The sequence below is a fragment of the Panthera leo genome, chromosome D4 (genome assembly GCF_018350215.1).
Source record: "Panthera leo isolate Ple1 chromosome D4, P.leo_Ple1_pat1.1, whole genome shotgun sequence".
Taxonomy (NCBI): Eukaryota; Metazoa; Chordata; class Mammalia; order Carnivora; family Felidae; genus Panthera; species Panthera leo.
Genome location: NC_056691.1, coordinates 43,846,028 through 43,868,406, shown reverse-complemented (window position 1 = coordinate 43,868,406; position 22,379 = coordinate 43,846,028). Strand labels below are relative to the sequence as shown.

At 35.7% G+C, this 22,379-nt stretch overlaps 1 protein-coding gene across 6 annotated transcripts in view; it reads right to left on the bottom strand.

Moving 5' to 3' along the window:
• Positions 1-22,379, bottom strand: part of DENND4C (DENN domain containing 4C) — a 122,941-nt gene that overhangs the window by 34,375 nt on the left and 66,187 nt on the right. For 3 of the 6 annotated variants that reach the window (XR_006195701.1, XM_042912037.1, XM_042912041.1), the window contains 10 exons: positions 19,943-20,049; positions 19,407-19,625; positions 12,912-13,057; positions 11,465-11,500; positions 11,254-11,384; positions 9,125-9,257; positions 6,520-6,726; positions 1,720-1,848; positions 1,381-1,525; positions 969-1,115 (listed from right to left, as the gene is read on the bottom strand). Coding sequence is in view for 5 of the 6 variants with exons in the window: in XM_042912037.1 (XP_042767971.1) it covers positions 969-1,115; positions 1,381-1,525; positions 1,720-1,848; positions 6,520-6,726; positions 9,125-9,257; positions 11,254-11,384; positions 11,465-11,500; positions 12,912-13,057; positions 19,407-19,625; positions 19,943-20,049 (1,400 nt within the window). In the remaining variant the exon portion in view is untranslated. The remainder of the gene's footprint in view (positions 1-968; positions 1,116-1,380; positions 1,526-1,719; positions 1,849-6,519; positions 6,727-9,124; positions 9,258-11,253; positions 11,385-11,464; positions 11,501-12,911; positions 13,058-19,406; positions 19,626-19,942; positions 20,050-22,379) is intronic. The other 3 variants (XM_042912038.1, XM_042912039.1, XM_042912040.1) reach the window with 3 other exon arrangements.

The window sequence follows — 22,379 nt, the reverse complement described above, 5'->3', positions numbered from 1 at the left end:
AGCATTGTTTTCCACCTGTAACAACACTTTAAATACAACAAAAAGTCTCTCCCCCACCCTTGCATGTCAGCAAAGTTTAACCTAATAAATGGGAAATTACCTGAAGTGGTTAACATTCAAGGGTAGAATTAACGCACACGTGTATCCATAGCTTCACGTCATATAAGTCTGTCTGCACCCCACACCATGACAGCCAAGGACAAATGCAGCACCAAGAAACAGCACAGAGCAAAAAGCAGAGCGACAAAGAGCAGAAAAAAGGAAACTTCAGTCATTGAGACAAGTTCATCAGATGAAGCACAGGAATTAGACTTAGGATTCATTTTAAAGAAAAGCTTGAGATATTAACAATAACAACAACAACAAAAAAGAAAACACAAAAAGAAGGATGTGCAACACACATATATTTGCTCAATGTGCTACTTGAATTGCGCTTATTTCCAGCTTCAGAGGACAGAGGTTATGCCCATGGCTTTGTTTGTAAAAGTAGCTTCAGACATTTCTCAGATTTTAAAAATTGTCATTTAAAATAATGACTATGCAAAGAGAATCCTTTTTCTCATGGTATGACTTATTTTCTTCTCTATTTACTATGTATAATTTCAAATTCTCAATAAATACTTTCCACGTAATGAGAAAAAGTATCTGCAAGTTGTGTCACCTAACATTCAGGTTCCTCAGTTCACAATTTCTACAGTTACAGCATATACTTTCCCAAATCAAGGATGAAGAAATACAAAGCAGCACTGTGCTAGAGGCTTCTGCACAGCACTTCGAAGAGAATGCTATACTACAGGAAATAAAAAGAAGCGATCTGCAATCAGAGGACTAATTTCTTCCCTTATTTCTAGAGTATTTTTAAAGTACTCATATTGCACAAACTCAAGAAAGGAGGGAAAAGCTTTTTAAAAAGGGAAAGACTTAACAAGAGAGTAAGTGAAGGGTTAGTAAAATCCAGATTTTAGTACCTGTGCTAAAGTGATTATCAGTGGAATCAAGCCTGATTAAATCTCTGACGAAGACTGTGTGCTCCCCATTGTTAGCATCATTAGAACTATCCACGCTACCATGGCTCACCGTGTCCCCATCACTTCCACCTGTCGCATTCTGAGGAGCTAAAGATAAGGACAATAGCAGTTCAATAACTCATGCACTGATAATCTCTGAAACTAAACATGAATGCCCCACAATTCATTTACAGTTGCAGAGCACTTTCTAAATTTGTGGGGGGGAAACAATAATGTAACCTCTACCTTTAGTTGCATGTGAAAATATCAACCAGAATTTCATTTACGTTTCCTACTTCATACTCTTAAAAACTCACAGGCCTATAAAGCTTATGGTTCAGCAAGAGAGTATCTTTCCAATCACACATATTACCTGATATTGAGGAGACCTGTGACTTTTGCACAGTCTTTTTAAGCGGCTGCCTAAATTGTGCCAAGCCACGTACCACATTCCGTACCTTCATCCATAAGAAGATACCACTGCGGGTACTGCTAGGCCACGGGCTCTCCAAAACTACCTAAAGGTAAAACAAAGGTTAAAAATAATTATTAGGAACACTTGATTTATTAAACAGATACATACATATATAATATATACATAAATAACTATAGCCCAAACCTCTATAAAAGAAATTTCATGAATAATAAAAGGTACAAAAATGTATCAGTCTTAATTAAGCAGCGTATGTTGTCTAATGTCAGTCCTACTTACCTTATTATAATAACCATAAGTAATAGCATTTGGCTTTATCTTAGCAGTTTTCATTTCAAATAAGACTCTCACTGCTAAAACAGGATGAGCCCAAAGTCCACAAAGCTGCATTACTACTCGATAGCACACCTAACAGAAAATAACATCAAAGCATTAGTAGTTGGCATATCAGTCTATCTATGACTTGCAGAGATTTTTAAATTACTCAATTCTTCTTATCAGAGTCATTAAGCACTACTTTACCCTTTTTTTCTGAGTCTCAGTAAATTGTTTCTGAAGCCTACTCATTAATGAAAGTACCAGTGTTATTAACTATTTCACATAAGATCTAGAAGATCGTTTCAGTAACGAAGTTTATGCAAAGAGAATGACTACTAGTCCCCATAATTTGAGAAGGAATGCATTTTTAAAATCTAATATGATTAAAATAACTCTCTCACAAATCATGTTTTATATTCTGTGCTAAAGGAATTAAAGACAACACCCCCAGAATGCCTACATAACAACAACAACAACAAAAGATCTGTAAACCCATGTCTTGGAAAAGTAAGAGAAGAAACTTTAAGACACTGTAATCTGATTAGCAAAGGCTTTTCTGAGAATGTGTGTTTACTGAGGAGGGCTTGTTCTGATCACAAGAGGGCCAGTGAATTGGAAATTCCTAAAAGTTAGAATCTCACATATTAGAAGACTACAAGAGAAACCATGAAAAATGAAACGGGGATCTCAAAGGTTCCTGGCAAAGAGGTGAGCCAGTTTACAGGAACAGCGACAGCGCAGCCACAAACTATGTTACAGCTTAGTCTAAGAATAAGGAACTATACATACAGAAGATACTCTTCTTGGTACTTTAGGACAGAGTTGGTAAACAACTACGAGTACCATCAAGCCAAGTTGCTCTCTCAACTAGAGGGGAAAGTAAAACGATTTCAGAAAGGATATTTTAGTTAAGAGAACAGAACAAATGAAATAGACAAGAAAAGGCAAGGATCAGAAAGATGAATACTTGAAGCTAAAAATGGAGAGTATAATTTAGAAGCAGAAGGAGGTCAGGAACTGTTAGACTAGGTTAAAGAAGTGTTAGGGAACTGGGAATCAAGGACAACTGAAGGAAGTAGGTAAGATGTGTGAAGGGAGGAAAAAGAATGGGGTACAAGAGGGTTCTTCAAATATCAGAAGAGTAAACAGTTTGAAATTTTTCCAAAAAAGCCACAGGGAAGGAGTAAACCATTTGTATAATTTCAAAAAAAAAAAAAAAAATAAGGAGGTGGAACTGAGCTCAACAAAACACATACACATTTCCTAATAATTAGACTCAATTCAAATATAGGCAGGATCCCATATGTTACAGACTTTATACAAAGCATCTCAGCTTCATATTCAAGTTGTACTAAAATGTCTTAAAATACTATCAATTCTTAAGATTCTGTGAGCCATAAAGTAGTAAGTCACTTTCTATGTCAAATTGGTTTTCTACAACCATTCTAGACAATGAATTTATTCTGAAGTCTGGAAAGTATTCCCCAACCTTCCAGTTTTACCTGTATAAGAGATAAGAGCCAGGGACCAAACTAAAGAAACAGTAATAATACAGAGACACATTTTTTCCAATGCAGTATGTTGTTGCCTGTAACATATCTTTTCGATACCTGTAATAGATAAAAGATAACCACGCACTCTTTGCTACTCCTCCCACCGAGAGGTCTATGTCCCTACCCTTGAACTGAGGGAGAAGAGCTTCTGAGACTACATGACCAATAGAATATGACTAAAGGGACACTGTACTAGTTTCCTGGCTTAAGTCTTAAGAAACTGCCAGTTTCCACTTCCTCTCTCTTGAAACAAATGCTCTTCCAGCTCTAAGCTATCATGGAAAAAGCCCAAGTACCACAGAGGGAGGTCCTGAGCCTACAGAGAGAGAGAGGGGTCCACCTGAGCCCAGCGTCACAATCACTCTTGCCAAGGCACCTGGCTGGTATCTGAGTTCAGCTGTCTTCAGACCAGATCAACTAGCAACTATTATCAAGTGATCCCAGTTAATGCGATGAGGAGCATTGAAAAATAACCCAGAATCCTTTCTGGATTCTCAGCAAAAAAAAATATAAATAAATAAATAAAAATAAAAAATAATAATAATAATATTTAATGAAATCACTGTTTTAAGCTACTAAGTTCTGGGAGGGTTTGTTACTCAGCAATGTATGACAATATCGGATGAATAGACTGATAAGACAGTGTAGGAATATGTTTGACACAAATATTTCATTTTCATTAAAAATTCTAGGGGTGCCTGGGTGGTTCAGTCAGTTAAGTGTCTGACTCTTGACTTCAGCTCAGATCATGATCTCGCAGTTTGTGGGTTCAGGTCCCACCTCGGGCTCTGTGCTGGCAGTGCAGAGCCTGCTTAGGATTCTGTCTCCCTCTCTCTCACTCCCCTGACTTCAGCTTAGGTCATGATCTCACAGCTTGTGAGTTTGAGCCCCGCATCGGACTCTGTGCTGACAGCTTGGAGCCTGGAGCCCACTTCAGATTCTGTGTCTCCCTCTCTCTCACCCCTCACCACTAGTGCTCCATGTCTCTCTGTCTCTCTCTCTCTCTCTCTCTCTCTCTCTCTCTCAAAAATAAGGAAACATTAAAAAAATTTTTTTTATTCTGTAAATAGTATTAAAAGCAAAATGCATTACACATTGTAATTTCGTCTATGTGGCATGTGCTATTTCTTGATCTTCTAAGAGTTTTATTTTAAAATCCAAACATAACATGTAGAACACAAAGCCGTCAAATTAAAACATAAAGTATATGAATGAGACAGTGGGTTCTAATGAAATAGACCTAAAACTCAAAACTACTTAACTGGGCAGTCTTATGTATAAGTTTATCACTTCATTTAAGTTTCAAATTACTCTCTTTATAAAATGTGGCTAATATATAAAGTGCCTCACAGAGTTGCTGGGAATACCAAAGGAAAAAATGTATGTGACAATACTGTGAAAACTTTAAATATGCTATTCCATGTATAATCAATAAACAGATAAAATGTATGAAATATACCTAGCAAATATATATTCTTAAGTTTTAAAATAAACATTTCTTTCTTCTAGTTGTGGAGAGGTAATGACTTCAGGGCACTAAAAAAAATCTGTCAATGTAACTTGTTAGAAGTAGGAATACAACAAATTAAGCTCCAAATTTTAAACTTCTTACCACAGTGTTTATTAGGGAAATCATCTGAAAAAAATTTTTAGTCTACTAGTCATAATTGCTGCATGTCAGAAAACAAGAGAAGATAATTATTTGTACCAAAGACTACCAGTGAACTTTAATACCTATAGAGGAAAATACTTTTCAGGCAATTTATGATATGTGTTATGAACTTGTAATTTATCAAGTACTGTACTTCGAATTTAGAGTGCAGTAACAATTCAGAGAGCATACTTTAAAACACTTTAAAAATACTTGGTCTTTCACAAGTTAAAACACATCTTAAAACACATTTTAGATAGAAAACTCTATTAGAACAAATTTTTTAAAACACTAAAGTGCATAAAGTACGAAACACTCTGATCAAGCCCTTTTAATTTCCAAAGTTTTATTAACAGATGAAAGAAAATGTAACCAAACATGAGAATGGATACTTTACTATTTGTTTTATAATTTTTATTTTAAAAGGTTTTATAACATACACTTGATAGAGAAAAATGAGTTTTAGTGTACCCACAAGCATTATCAAATCTTCATATTATACATGCTATATTCATTTAAGATCTTTTTTATTTTTAAGAAGAAAAGCTATAGAATTATTGCTGAAGCCTATGATGCACCTTCTCTTCAATCCCATTTCTCTTCTATCCCCCTGTGCTCTTTCCCCTCAGATACCCATTACTCTGAATTTTTATTTCAATTTTGCTTTAAATCCTAATCTGGTTCTAAATATCATTTACAGTTATTTTAACACCAAATGTTATTTTTAGAGGGAAAAACAGCAAAGAAAAAGGCTAAATAAGCGATTTAGTTTCTTCAACCATTAACTGGATAATATCACGACCTATCTCTTAGGATGGCTCTGAAGCTTTAGAGAGATGGTGTCTATAAAACCTTTAGCATATCATTCACTCAGTGCTTAGACTATAAGCCAGGCACTATTCTAGGCACAATCTGTCCATTAATTGATTTTGCCCTCAAGTTAACCTTATAAAGATGGTACCAACTACAATTGTCTACATCAGTGGGGCAATTTGGACCTCCAGGGAACATTTGGCAATGTCTGCAGACATTCTGATTGCCACATAGGAGAAGGGAGGGTGCTACTGGTAACCAGTATGCAGAGGCCAGGGATGCTGGTAAACATCCTGCAATGCACACAACAGGCCCACAATAAATAATCATGTGGACCAAAATGTCAACAGTGCCACATTTTCAGATACATAATGTGAAACAACAGGTTATATAACTCATCCTAGGACATAGAGCCTAAGTGGACAGCCACTTACTAAAAGTCTATTTTGTATTTACTTTCTAATAAAGTTATACTAAGAATAAAATGAAGTCAATATGAATTTCTATTTATAAGGTGCAACCAACCTGACTTAACTAAGGCAAGTCTCTGCTTCATTCCAAACCAATAATTTTTAAACAAATGTACTTAAAAATAAATAATAAGTACTAGCTCTATGAAACAAATAACTTTACCTTTGTTGCTTAATGAAAATACTTGAGAGCACTTTAAAGTGGCCAAGACCTAATTTTCTTAAATATACAAAAATATGTCTCAGTAATCATGACACAGTTTATTATACTTGCCTCATCTAGTGGATCCACATCTGTTTTCCTCATCTTAATAAGTACATCATATGCCTGCTGAAGTGCTCTGACCTTAGGATGAGAAACTCTAACATAGGCTGGGAGACAAATAAACCATAAGCTGTAACAATGACTGAAGAGACACTTGGCCCATTGTGGTGGATTTGTGTAACATCTCTTCGCCAACTTATGAGCCGTTTTTATCTCCTAGAAAGAGAATAAATAAAACATTATGGTATTTGGGGCACCTGGCTGGCTCAGTCGGTAGGGCATGCGACTCCTGATCTCTGGGTCATGGGTTCGAGCCCCATCTTGGGAGTAGGGATTACTTACCAAAAAAGCTTACAAGAAAACCTAGTATGGTATTTATTAAAATCCATTAGGGTGGGGAGAAAAGTGAGAAGAGAAGAATGTAATGTAAAACTGGACTCTAAAATCAAGCATTTCACCGTTTTACTTTCATGAGTGGCTTCCTACTTAGTACAACGTGGTTCCTCAACATTCGTCTATAGAAGCACTTAATATTTCACAGTAACTATTTGCTGGCAAGCAAGACTTTCCCAATAGACTAGAAATCCCTTAAAATCAGGGATCATTCATATTTTTATAATATAATGGCTAGTTAGTTGCCCTTCACATAGAAGGCACTCCTATGTTTAATGAAAGAGATTTAACCATTCAGAGCTTGTAGGTTCATCAATGGCATTCTTAAAAAGTGACAGTCTTTCTACCTTTCTCCCAACTAAAATGTTTGACAAATAACCCAGTTTATTTCCTACCAAGATTTCCTTCTACCCTCCCTCACCACAGTCTTTAATTCTTTCATTGACTGATTCCTTAAAAAGACATATGCCATTGCAGGCAACATAGTCTGACAAGATCACAGACCTTCCTACCCAACAGTCTGATAGTGGTGTTTTCTTACTTCTGATTTTCATTCTGATTTAGATGGAAAAGAGTAGGCATCAAAACCACCTGCTGAGCTTTAATCTAACTATATACTCCCAGAAACTACAGAGCCTTCCAGGTATATCAGACCACCACTGTGTGCCTTGCACTAAAAACCCTTCTCCTGTGGTTTGTTCTAAATAAAAATGCCTGGTGCATTAATTTTTTTATAAGCTCTATTTCTATTAGGCTTGAAGATATATTTAAAAATAAAGTCCCTTGTTTTTCTACAATAGGAAGGTCTTTCTTTTCCAGCTAGCCTTGGGGACAAAAATTCTGGTGAAAATGAGATTTAAAGATTTAGTAACCAAATGCTCCCATTTTAAAAACTGGCTTTTATTAAGCTGATAAAAGCAAATAACAACAACAACAACAACAACTTCCCTTCAGACATTGAGAGAAATGTGTATTGTATGATATTAAGGAACACCTCAGGTTACCTCTAGGATTTGGGGGGCTGTATATGAATTGGTAAAACCTGAACTAAAAACTTCATTCTCAAGTTTTCCATGTTTTGTAGACCACAACGTCAATAGATGTTTCATTTTAACTCACACCTAATCACAGAATGACTCTTTCCACCTAAATCAGATATGGTATTAAAGCAAGATGTCTAGCTTGCTCTAAATTAGCTCCCTTTCACTCCCTTTAAATGTAGTATTTGGCATAAAGTATATTTACATTAACCACAAGAGATCTGAAAGTTGAAATTACACTGAGATACCACTTCACACACTAGGATGGCTATAAAGAAAAGACAGATAATAACAAGAATTGACAAGGATGTGGCACAACTGGAACCCATATACACTGCTGGGAGGAATTTAAAATGGTATATCCATTTTGGAAAACAGTCTGACAGTAAGGTTATACATAGAGTTACCATATGACACAGCAATTCTACTTCTAGGCATTTACCCAAGAGAAATGAAAACACATATCCTCACAAACACACACAAATGTTCACAGCAACACTATGCATAACAGCCATAAATAGGAACCACTCACATGTACAAGAATGAATAAATAAAATGTGCTACATATCCATACAGCGGAATATTCAGCAATAAAAATAAATGAAGTACTAGCACATGCTGCAAAGTGGATGAGCCTTAAAAACATTACACTGTGTGAAAGAAGCCAGAAACAAAAGACTACATATTGTATAATAATTCCATTTATATGAAATGCCCAGAACAGGCAAGACTATAGGCACAGAAAATAGATCGGTGGTTGCCTAGGGCTGCGGGGAATGGATGGGAGGGTTAACAGGTAAGGGGCACAGGCTTTCTTTTTGGGGCGATGAAAATGTTCTAGAATTGACTGTGGTGGTGGTTGCTCAACCCTGTGAGCACAGTAAAAGCCACTGAGCATACTCTAAATGGGTGAATTGTGTGGTATGTGAATTATATCTCAATAAAGTTGTTTTTTAAAAAGTATATTTGGTTCCCAAGGATTCTCTTAAAGCATAAATATAAGCACTCAAAAACCTCAGCCACAATAGAAGTAGGTTGCAAAACATCTAGTTGACTTCATTAACAATCACGGTGGGTCTTCAAATGTTTGCCATGTGTGATCATTTTAAACTATGAGCTGCATATCACATATACATATTTTACATTTTAAATTAACATGTATTAGATAAAGAATATCTGACCTGTTTAGTTCTCTTAGCCATGAGAGCTGGACTGTTTGTAATGCTATTCCCAGTAGGGTGTCTACTAAAACAAAATTTCAACTCCTGTGGTCTGTCAAAAAGCTTAAGGTCCAGTCTTGGAAAGTATTTGTAACTAAAATAAAAAGCAAAAATAGAGCTGCTGATATAAAATACATTAATTCTTCACATTATTCCAGAATTTAGGTGAGTATTTCTAAATCTTAAATAGTACCCAATATTATTCACCACAATCCAGAGATAGAAAAATAATTATTTTTCAAAAATATAAGATGTAATAATAAGATACACAGACTACCTACATGGAAACTTTGGCCTCCTCCCCACCCTATTCATTATTTTCAACCAATCCCTAGACAACAGAAAACCCTGTTCTCTTACTTGACAGAGGTTAATAACTTTCAACAGAATCCATGTGTTTAATTATAATTCATATTAAAAGTAACATTTAGTATACCTGGCAATTTTGTTTTCCTTCATAAAAGTATCTTGGCATGGGTATTTACAAGAAAAAAATCCGTAAGATTTTTATTTTAGGGACATACCAGAATTCCACCATTCTTTATTGTTGGACATTTTTAGGTTATTTCTGAATTTTTGCAATTAATATTTGTGTATTTATACCTTTGTATTTTTGCTATAGTCAATGTTTATCAATAAAATTAAAATTATTATAGTCACTATCAAATTATTTAAAGAAAGGTTATAGTTCCATACAGTCTTACACTTTAAATAGTAGCACAACCTATTCTCAATCTGACAGGTTAAAAATGCTTCTACTCACCATTTTGGTTTGCATTTCTTTCAATACTAGAGAAGCTTAATTTATTTTCACATTGATTATTGGGATTTCTTCTTGGAAATTGCCTACCTATTGCCTTTGGCCAATTTTCTTCTGGGAGTTATTGCCCTTCCCTATTTGATTCACCTTGTTTGTCAATACATGGATTCCAATGTATAGTGATTAAAACAAAGGAAAAAAAATTCTATAATTAACATGCAACCAAAATAGTACTTCTTCATTAAGCCACTAAATTCCAGATATGTACTCTTCATTCTTATGCAGTCCTGGTAAGATATTAATTCCATATTTTTGGAAGACAATTATTTTATACTCTGTTTGCCTCAGATATTCTTTTAGGAATGCAGCCTAAGGAAAAACCTATGTATATACACAAGGATATAGATAAAGAACCAGGAAAAAAAAAAAAAAATCCACAAGAGACTAGTTAAACAAATCACAATAAATGCATGCAATATGGTCATTCAAAATGATATGGCACAAAAATATTTGTTAGCATGGAAAAACGTCCAGACCACTAAAGGCAGACACAAGTTACAAAGAATATGTACAATATGAACTCATATTTGTTTTAATATAGTAAATGCAAATTTATGCACAAAAACAGGAAAGATATACATACAGTTGTTAAGAGACATTAAGCATGGTGCTTAAATGATATGCTAGCTTTCTTTTTTGGTTTGATAATTCTAAGTTTGTTAAACTGTGTATTATCATAATTATAACAACAAATAACAAATATATTTTAATTTCTTAAAAGGTTCCCATCCAAATCCTATTCTTCAAGTTGTTTTTTGTTTTGTTTTTGTTTTTTGTAGTTAATACAGGGTTATATCAGTTTCAGGCCTATAATATAATGATTTAACACTGCCATATATCATCCAGTGCTCATCACGACAAGTGCAGTCTTTAATCCCCATCACCTGTTTTAATAAATAATGATTCCTGGCCCTCTACTTTTAAGTTTTCTCTGTATCTTACTAATGCGTAAGAATTTCAGTCTTTACATTGATAAAAAAAAAAAAAAACCCAAACATAGGAGAAACCTCACAAAAGTAAATTTATTCTTCTCCAGAAATGAAATTTTTGAAGACACATTTGGCTTCCCTTCTAAAAAGTCTGTCCAATTCTTAAATCAATACCTCATAACATCTTCATGTAATATTCATATCCATTAGTTCACTGAATAAATTATTTTTTGAAAATGGCTCTCACAAATGACTAATATACATATCTACTAACAGTCACAAAAGATCAAAATAAATTATTAAGACTGAACACAAAGAGCATTAAAAAAAATTCTTGCTACCTGTACTTTGGTGACAGATCCTTTCCATCATCAGGAGGTGGCTCTGGTGGCATTATGAATACAGTGTGCTCACTTTTCTGTGAATCATCTAGCTCTATCAATTTGGTATCTTCAGCTAAATCAAAATCAACCTGAAAATAATTATTTTCCCCAATTAATCTGCATTCAAGCAATATCTAGTTATGAAATTTAAAAACTCAAGAAAATATACCTTATCTGTTTTCTCTGTGCCTTTATCAGGAAACAACTACAAAAGAAGAAAAGAATTCTTGGTGAAAATGTTTACTGGGAATATATTAGAGATGGTCTTAAATTCTTACATAAAAAAACTTCTTTTTTAATACTGGACAGATAGGGGCACCTGGATGGCTCAGTCAGTTAAACGTCCGTCTTCAGCTCAGGTCATGATCTCACAGTTCGTGAGTTCAAGTCCTGCGTCAGGCTCTGTGCTGACAGCTCAAAGCCTGGAGCCTGCTTCAGATTCTGTGTCTCCCTCTCTCTCTGCCCCTCCTCTACTTGTGCTCTACCTCTACCCCTCCCTCTCTCTCTCTCTCTCTCTCTCTCTCTCTCGCACACACACACACAAAAATAAATGTTAAAAGAATTTTTTTTAAAAATACTGGACAGACAGAAGACACTTCACAATATATTTAGGGGGCCCTATACTATCAGGTTAACATATGATATTTTTCTATTAGGATAGAAACAATTTATTTTGAATAGTTTTTTCATAAATCCTTCTTCACAAGCAAAAAAAGGCCAATCACAGGGGGAATCTGGCTTCTCAAATCAAAAATTTCATTGTTATTAAAATCCCTGCATTAGAGATTGATATAATCTAAGCTTCCCTCTAACTTGATGATGTTAGACTATCCATTCTATACGTAAACAAAAACATTGAATAGTTTTAATCTTATCCCCAGAGTTTCAGATCACATTGATAGAATGGGAAAAAAAACATTCAAGTCCTCTAAGGAGATTACAAAAAGTGTAATATCATATATAATACTCTACTTTTTTTGGATACATTCTCAAATTTTTTCATGATATATGGTTTACATATAAAATCAGCCCCAAGATCCACTTAGCAAAAACAAAAATCTGGTTAAAAATGAGAGGAAAAAAATGGGAGTCATCACTGTGAAGAATCAACTTGAATCTCCTTAGGATGGGTAAGTAAAACCTGGATATTTAACATATTTCAAATATGCTTCCTTAAAACAAAAAACATATATTTAGCAAAAGAATCTGCAACAACTTTATTAAAACAAAAAAAAACACAAGACTTACATTACCCTAAACTTTCTTAATGAACTACTAAATCTTATATCTTACTTAGATAAATAAAAATGTAAGATTTAGGAGGTTCAGTGAAATGTTCTTAGTACTTACTAGTTATAAAACCAAAGTGAGATTCAAGAAGAATTAGCTATGTCTGGTGGAAACTAAATATCACAAAGGAAAATTATTCTTAATATTAAGCCTAGAATTGGACACCTGCACACAATTGCACATGTGCGCATGCACACACACACACACACACACACACACCTCTAGAATATCTCCCTCAGATCATTTGAGCTAATAATAATAATGATGATTATACAGGCATCCAAACTGTTTTTCTTTTAACACTTATATACAGGAAAAACTTTTACCTTTTCTATGCAGTCATCAAAAAATGCCAATCCAGTATCTTTATCACTTACAAAACTACATTCTTCAATGAAACGAATAAAAATCTGTGTTTTGGATAAACTGGTGTAGAATTTTGTATAGGCACGATCTCGACTTTTTAAAAATCCTGAAAAAAATCAAAGCCACAATTAAATTCAAAACTTAAAGTGGAACTAGATGTCACACAAAATATTATTTTAAACTTGTACATATATCCATGTTTATAGAAGCTTTTAGTAACCATATTCTAGTAACTGTAGCTCTTTCTGCCTAATTCAACCATAAAACACTTAAGTATCATTAATCTTTTCACTGAAATCTGAATCTGCTATAAGGAATCTTTAGCCCTACAGCTCTCAAATAGAAATTTCTCTCATACTCTGCACAGTCTTGAGTGACAAAGGTCAAATGTCCTTCCTCTCCAATGACACCAGACACTCCTGTAACAGCCTGTAAACATTTCTGCTCAGTGACAGTATAGTCATCTACTGACTTCAGGGACACTCTCTCTTTCATTCACTGAGGACTAGGGCACCTAATTCCAAGTCTTCTCTTCTCTAGCTCCTACCATGATCATTCTTCAACATCCATAAGTACAAACCATCCAACACTTTAATGAGTTCTTAATGCCTTAAATTTCAATGATCTATGTTCTACACCCCTCAGTCACCAACTTCCACACAGTCACACACTCCTGGGACTTTTCTTGCTAACATTCAAAACAGCTGACTCCCAAATCTAATTTACATATATATATTACTCTCTGCCCATTACCGTTGTCTGATTTCCTTATTTAAGTACTCCTACCAAGCATGGGGGGCAGGAGGAAAGGCTGTTCAAGTCTACAATCATTCATATCCTTTTCCATTCTACCTATACCCTCCTGTCTTCACTTCTCTCCTTACTCAACATTGATTCCATGTCTACCATTTCAATTACTTTCTTATCAACACTCTCAATTCCGTTGTCCTTTTGTCTTTTTTGTTAAACTCATCTAGTATCACTTAGCCCTGGAGGAATGAATTGCCTGCTTTCTCTGGATCTACAACAATGTAACTGAGCACAAATTCAAAGGAGGAGGGGGGAATTCTACAACTAGGCTGATCAGAACCACTTATACTTTCATCTGTGACTACCAACCCTTCTAAATTTCTGGAATCAACTTAATTTCCCTTTACCCATGTTTTCTACAACTATTTCCAATTTTTTAATTCTCTCCTATCATGTTCCCTCCTCCATCATACCTTATATATACCGTATATCACAGAGAAAATGAAAATCATTAAGCGAATTACTGTTATTATCTCACTACAAAATCTATGACTTTCTGCAGCTACCACTTACTCCTTCCGCACCCCCCCCCTTTTTTTTTTACAATGAATATGTCCCTCTTACCTAAGGCCAAACCCACCATATGAGCCTGGGGTTCCAGTCCTTCAGTGTTCTCAGGACAATTTCCCCTCTGTATTAGCTATGTCAGCATACTCAAGGCTCTCTCGCTTTAAAACAAAGTTTCCTTAACAAATAGATCCTTCCTCTTTCTGCTATTTCCCTTCTCAATAAAAGGCACAACCATCCATCTACATGGTTGACAAAGACAAAAATCTCAAAGTTGCTCTTGACACCTCCCTCTATCTTACATCCTATATTCAATCACCAAGTTCTATTCAATCTACCTCCACCCCCCCCCCCAAAAAAAAAATCACTCCTCACTCTTCTATTGACACTACCCTCAAGTAAACCAGGTCACTCCCACTGATCACTTGGAGCAATGTGATAGCCAACTAACTAGCAGATCCATACTTTGGATGTCTCCAATTCAATCTCTGCATAGAAGTCAAAGGAAAAACAATTAAATACTGATCTTTTAAAAATGCAAATCTGGGACATCTGGGTGGCTCAGCAGGTTGAACGTCTGACTTCAGTTCAGGTCATGATCTCACGGATTGTGAGTCTGACACCTGCGTCAGGCTCTCTGCTGTCAGCATGGAGCCCTGCTTTGGGTCTTCTGTCTCCCCCTCTCTCTGAGCGCACGTGCACTCTCTCTCTCCCTCCCTCTCTCTCTCAACAATAAACCTTTAAAAAAATTAAAAATGCAAATCTTATCCTATTACCTACTTAAATAGCCTTCACTGGCTTCCAATTACTCTTAAGGACTGAAACCCTTCAATGGTCCTAAAAGATCCTACATGATTTGGCTCACACCCACCATTTTCAGGCATGATGTTTGAGCCACTTTTCCCCTCCAGCCTTTCTTTCTTTCTTTGATGCTTCAGGACATTCCACATGCTGTGGTCCTCACACCATCCCCTTGACATACTAATTAGTTGAGAAATGCTTAAATAAAATAGAAGTAAATTAAATAAATTATTCTTGACAAGTAGTAACAAAAAGTCTTTTTTTTCTTCTAATGGATCTAGGCAACGATCAGCAAAAGCTATTAAAATAATTACATGAAAGGCTGATGGGAAAACTATAATGAATTAATGAAGCTGACAACATTTAAATACAGTGATCAATCCTAGGAGCACTAAAAATGGGACAACCAGATATGCATGTGGGTTGTAATAGGAAGTAGTGTTTTTGGCATTGCTTGTCAAGAAAATTGAACCTGAATCTAATCAAGCTCTAGAACAGCACTGTTTAATTCAGTAACCACTACCTACACGTGACAATTTAGCACTTGAAATGTGATTGACCCAAACTGAGATGTGCTGTAAACATAAAACACATGCTGACTTCAAAGCCTTGGTATAGGGGGGAAAAATGTAAAATGTATCATTACAATTTTTAAAATTTAATTACATGTTGAAATACCATTTTGGATATTTTAAGTTACAAAAATATATTATGAAAATTAATTTCCCCTATTACTTACTTTTTAACTATAGCTACTACAATTTTTTTTTTTTTTTTTTTTTTTTTTTTGAGCGAGCGCACGGAAACAGGGGACAGGGGCAGAGAGAGAATCTTAAGCAGGCTCCAGGCTCAGTGCAGAGCTCAGCTTGGGGCTCAATCCCATGACCTTGGGTTTATAACCTGAGCTAAAATTAAATCGAGCCACCCAAATGCCACAGAAATTTAAAATTATATGTATGGTTCACATTATATATATATTTTTAACATTTATTTATTTTTGAGAGACAGAGCATGAGCGGGGGAGGGGCAGAGAGAGGGAGACACAGAATCCAAACAGGTTCCAGGCTCTGAGCTGTCAGCATACAGCGCCAACTGCAAGATCAAGACCTGAGCCGAAATTGGATGCTTAACCAACTGAGCCACCCAGGAGCCCCTCACATTACATTTCTGTTGGACAATGTATCTCTTAATCCAACCACAAGTTTACAGGAAATACAGATGATGGAAGACATGTTAAATAACACCATGCAGACACAATCAACCAAAAGCATATATAAATATAGGAAATTCTAAAGAATAACTAAAAGTTTATGAGTCCTATTTAGAATGATGTCCTATTTAGAATCTGGAAAGACAGGGGGAAAGGATGAAATAAAAATGGCAAAGTGTTGATTGTGGCCACTGCTGAAGTTGGAAGATGGCTATACAAGAGTACATTATATTATTCTATTTTTATGTACGTTGAGAAAGTATCTCTAATAAAAAGTTAACCTAAAATCCACAGTTAATTCCTGTTCATTTTTCAAGCCCAAGCTTAATTGTTACTTCTTCGGGGAAACTTTCCCTGACTTAGCACTCTCACTATAACCAATATGTTCCTTCACATCACACTTAGTAAAATGTAATTAGTATTTGTGTTATAGTCTAATGGCTATAGCCCTCACGACACTAAATATTATCCTGTTGACAACAAAAGCCTTAGGCATCAGACACTAACTAAATATCTTTCTAAATTGTATTAGTAAGGCCACCCTCCCACTGAGAGGGAGAGGGAGAGACAGGGAGGGAGAGGGAGAGGGAGAGGGAGGGAGGGAGAGAGGGAGAGGGAGAGGGAGGGAGGGAGAGAGGGAGAGAGGAAGGGAGGGAGAACATGAATGAATTAGTGGCCCACTACTGCCTATTACAAATTCCATATTCTTACTGGCATTTAAGACCACCCATAATCTGAGCTCTAATCTTATTTTTAGCCTTATCCTTCACAATACCTCTAAAGCTCTTCACTTTGGTCAAACTGTACCAAATATGCTGTTATGGGCTAAACCCTATACTTCTTATATTGTACCCCCTCCAAATTCTTATGTTGAGGTCCTAATCCTCAGTATTTTTAAATGTTACTGTGTTTGCAAATAGGGTCTTTAAAGAAGCAATTAAGTCAAAATGAAGAAATTAGACATGGGCTCTAACCCAATGACTAATGTACTTATAAGAAGAGGAAATATAGACACAGATTCACCCAAAAGGAAGACCATGTGAAGACACAGGGAGAAGACGGCCATCTTTACAAGCCAAAGAGAGAGGCCTCAAAGAAAACCAATCCTGCCAACACACTGATCTTGGACTTTTAGCCCTTAGAATTGTGATAAAATAAATTTCTGTTTGTTTAAACCACCCAATCTATGGTACTTGGTTATGGCAGCCATGGCAAACTAATATACATGCCTTTTACATTTGTTCTTGAGGTTTCTTCCATTCTGTTATTACCATCAATGATACTAGCTGTTATCTTGAGTACTATAATTTTACTAGTTGCTTCACATACGTTTAATCTTCATAACCACACATGAGGTAGGTATCATCCCCATTTTATTAATGAAAAAACAGAACCTCAGAAAGGCTTAATAAAGGAGCGTCTGGGTGGCTCAGTCAGTTAAGTGTCCGACTCTTGATTTCAGCTCAGGCCGTGGTTTTGCAATTCATGGGATCGAGCCCCACATCAGGCTCAAGCCCCACATCAGGCTCTGTGCTGACAACGTGGAGCCTGCTTGGGATTCTCTCTCCTCTCTCTGCTTCTCCCTGCTCTCATGTGCTCTCTCACTCTCTCAAAATAAAATAAACATTTAAAAAAAAAAGGAAGGCTTAATTAATAGCAAAGTAGAAATTTTATTCCAATTTGACTTTTAATGAATATTGTTTTTTAGAAACCCTTTCCTGCTCATCTCCATTTATCTAAATTCTACTCATTCTTCTAAATCATGCTCCTCCTCCATGAAGTCTTACAAAATATTCATCTGGAAGAATGTTCCCTTTTTATATATTTTGGAAATTCTCACTGAATTATTGTGTAAAATCTGTTCTCTTGAGTACATGTTCTATTTTTAAAAGTATTTTAGATTATTTTCCATTTACTATCCCATAGAGCTAGATTTTAATATTCTTTATATCCCTACATTATAACTAGTCTGACTTGGTAAGTGGTGACTAAATATTTGAGAGGTTATCCTGAAGCAGAGATGATAAAAGACAAAAGATGACTGGAAAAGTAGAGATTTTTTTTTTTAAAGTAGCTGCTGAGTAGGGGCACCTGGGTGGCTCAGTCAGTTGAGCATCTGACTTTGGCTCAGGTCGTGATCCCACAGTTCATGGGTTCGAGCCCCATATCAGGCTCACTGCTGTCAGCACAGAGCCTGTTTCAGATCCTCTGTCTCCCTATCTCTCTACCCCTCCCCATTCATGCTCGCTCACTCTCTCTCTCTCAAAAATAAACATTAAAAAAATAATAATAGTAATAATAAAAATAAAATAAAGTCACTGCTGGGTAAAAGTTCAAAAATATAAAATAACTTTCATATGAGTATTAACATATCTGTAAGGCTGCTACTACATTTAAGAGCAGTTGAATAACAAAAATCTTTACAATTCCCTAAAATAACAAATACTAAAACAAGAGGAGTATAGTATTTTCCCCTGAAGCAAGACTCTATTTTTCAAAAACTTTAAAAACTGGTGGCCTCATTATAAAAACTAATCGTTATGGCGCGCCTGGGTGGCTCAGTCGGTTATGCGTCCGACTTCGGCTCAGGTCATGATATCACAGTCCGTGAGTTCGAGCCCCACGTCAGGCTCTGTGCTGACCGCTCAGAGCCTGGTCCTGTTTCAAATTCTGTGTCTCCCTCTCTCTCTGCCCCTCCCCTGCTCATGCTCTGTCTCTCTCTGTCTCAGAAATAAATAAATGTTAAAAAAAAAAAAATTTAAAAACTAATCGTTAGATAATACTGTAAACCCAAGAATATACAAATTGAAGAATTATGCAAGAGTGAGGAACCACCTAAACTAAATCATCAGGTTTGTTCGACTAAGATAACTGACTATATAGTAAACATAAGCAACATCTTTGACTTTTCATAATTAAAGATCTCCAGTTTCAGATTTCTCAGGGAAAAATGGGGGAAAAATTTAAAAGAAATTCTTCATAGAGCTAGATGACAAATACAAAGAAATTTATTGTATCTTAGTATACATTTCTAAGAACTTGCATCGTGAATATTTTGGCGAGCAATACCAAATAAAAAATATTTTTCATTTCAATAAAAAGTAATTATATTTTCAATGCCACTCACCCTGTCTGTCAAACAATGAATCAACAGCTGTGGCTTTATTTGAAGGAGCCTCTGTGATCGGTCTGAGATATGTTCTATATCCTTTTAAAATGGATGCCATAAAACGCAAAAATGCCTCTTGAATTTCCATTTCAAGTTGTGTCATCTTTTTTTGCCAAGAGAAATCTGCTTCAATCGGAGTCATCTCAATTGCCGAACTTTCCTGAGTTTTTCGGTGAACTGACAAATGAAGAGAAAATAGCATTTTATATCTAATACAAGTACTGATTAAATAATTAAGAAAACCGTCAAAATAAAACTCATGACTTCCTGAAATTCCTCTCTCCATTCGTGTAAAGGATAGTTGGCAGGTGCTAACAGGGAGACTCAAGCAGACAGGACATAACTTGCTCAAAAATCATGAACCACAATATTAATATCTTAGTACTGAAATTTTGTTTTGTAATGAGATTCCTTTTAAGCAGAGCAGAATTTTACTTAAATTTATGAATATTCTCATATATGTTTTTTCATTAAAAATACTCCTTTTTCCTCACATTCACCTGAAGATAGCTGGGGATACAACTTCTTTAAGGTACTAAGCAGATTTTTGCATGGCTTTTTGGGAAGCTGCTTCCAATTCATGTTCTTCTTTTCATCTGATCTATTAAATAAAAACATAATTAATAAAATCTGTTATAATCTCTTTTTATTTAGCAAAATTCTTGTATCAAACTAAAAAAGAAAATGGAAAGGATATTTTTGCTCAAATTACAATTGACACAGACGGTCTAAATAAGTGGTTTTCAAGGAAGCTCTTTAAGTTTTTATTTATATCCTAGTTAGCTTCCACGATGTGGCCTCTTTTCTCCCTCTAGTTGTGCAGTTTGTTCTCTCAGTCCTCAGATCAATTTCCTGTGTGTGTGGAGAATGATTTGGTATTTATCTAGCTGTGTACAAGGGATGAGGCAACCACAGGGGCCCCCAATACTCTGCCATTTTAGCTTCTCCTCCCTCGCGGTATTTTCTTTACATTTCAACCAACCTTATGCAGATTTGGTGTCACCCTAATGCTCTAACACAGATTTTCAGAAAAGGCTGGGGTTATGAATTCAAGACTGAAGTCTTGCTTCAAAAGTTAAATTTTAGAATTATAATATTTTAAGTGACAAACTTAATTGATACCTCAAACTACCTATTAGAAGCAAATCTCAACAAACATCAGAGAATAATATATAAAACATATTCTGACTACAATTCAACTAGTTAGCATTTAAGGAAAAAAACCTTGGAAGTTTAAAAGAACACTTTCTAATTTTTTTCATGTTTATTTATTTACTTATTTTGAGAGAGAGAAAGAGAGAGGGAACAAGCAGGGGAAGGACAGAGGGAGAGGGAGAAGGAGAGGGAGAGGGGGAGAGGAGGAAGTGGGAGAGGGAGATGGGAGAGGGAGATGGGAGAGAGAGGGAGAGAGAGGGAGAGATGGGGAGGAAGGGAGAGAGAGGAAGGGAGACAGGGAGAGGGAGGGAGAGGGAGGGAGAGGGAGAGAAGAAGAGAAGGAGAGAGGGAGAACCCCAAGCAGGCTCCACACTGCTCACTCCCAAGAACCATGAGATCATGACCCTAAAATCAAGATTCAGACACCCAACCGACTGAGCCACTCAAGCACCCCCAAAAGAACACTTTTAAATAATGCAGGACTGAAAATATTTTAATAGAAATAAGAATCATTTAAAACTCCACAAAGATAAAAGGCTATACATCAATGAACAACAATGCAATTTATGAACAACAATGCAAACATTTTAAATTCTTAGAAAATTTAATCTGCTAGGATATAAAAATATAAGATGATGTTTATTTCAGGAATGTAAGGATTCTTCATTATTGATTGATTTATAATGTAATTTACCACACAGAAAACAAAGGAGAAACAATGCATATCTCAATATTTATACAAAAGTGTTATAAAATTCAACACCTACTTAAAAGGTTTTTTTTTTTAATCATTATGTACAAGTGGAAGGTTTAAGTTCATTTATTATTAAGCTATCAAAACCCTAGAATGGGATTAGCAAACCTTTTCTATAAAAGGTCAGATATTAAATATTGTGTTTTGAGGACCACAGGGCCTCTGTCACAACTTCTCAAATGTATCATTACAGCATGAAAGCAGCCCCACAGAATATGTAAATGAGTGAATTTTGTAATTTTAGTTACACAAACAGCCATGGACCAGATGTCAATTCTTGCTTAAAGCAGTAATCATAATAATAACGACGTGCTCAAAGCATTCCTTTTAAAATTAGGAAGGAGACAAGATACCAGCTATGACTACTTCTATTCAATACTACGTTAGGATCCTAGCTAGAGAATTAAGACAAATTTAAAAATATGTAAGGACTGGAGGTCCTAGATGGCTCAGTCTGTTAAGTGTCCGACTCTTGATTTCAGCTCAGGTCATGATCTCATGGTCATGAGATCCAGCCCAGCATTGGGTTCTATCTGCCCTGAACATGGAGCCTGCTTCAGATTCTCTCTCTTCTGCTCCCTCTGCCCCTCCTCCACTCACAATTGCTCGCTCTCTCAAAAAAAAAAATACAATAAACAAAAGTATGTAAGGATTGTACATGATGTGATTGTTTACAGCCAGAAAACTGAAGAGAATCTACAGACAAAAGAGAAGAATTCAATTAAGCTGCTGTGAGGCAGACTACTACATGAAAACCAACAGCATTTCTATACCGCAGCAACTAACAGAAAATGTAATTTAAAATACCATTTATAGTGGCAAGAAAAAACACACCGTACTTAGGAATTAATAAGTCTAACAAAAGGTGTGCATAGTCTTTATGGAGAAAACTGCCAAGTCTATTAAAAATATGTAAAAAGATCTATGTAGTATAATTCACAGTTGGCTGAGTGACCAACTTCAGCTCAGGTCATGATCTCACAGTTCATGAGTTCGAGCCCTGTTTCGGGCTTTGTGCTAAT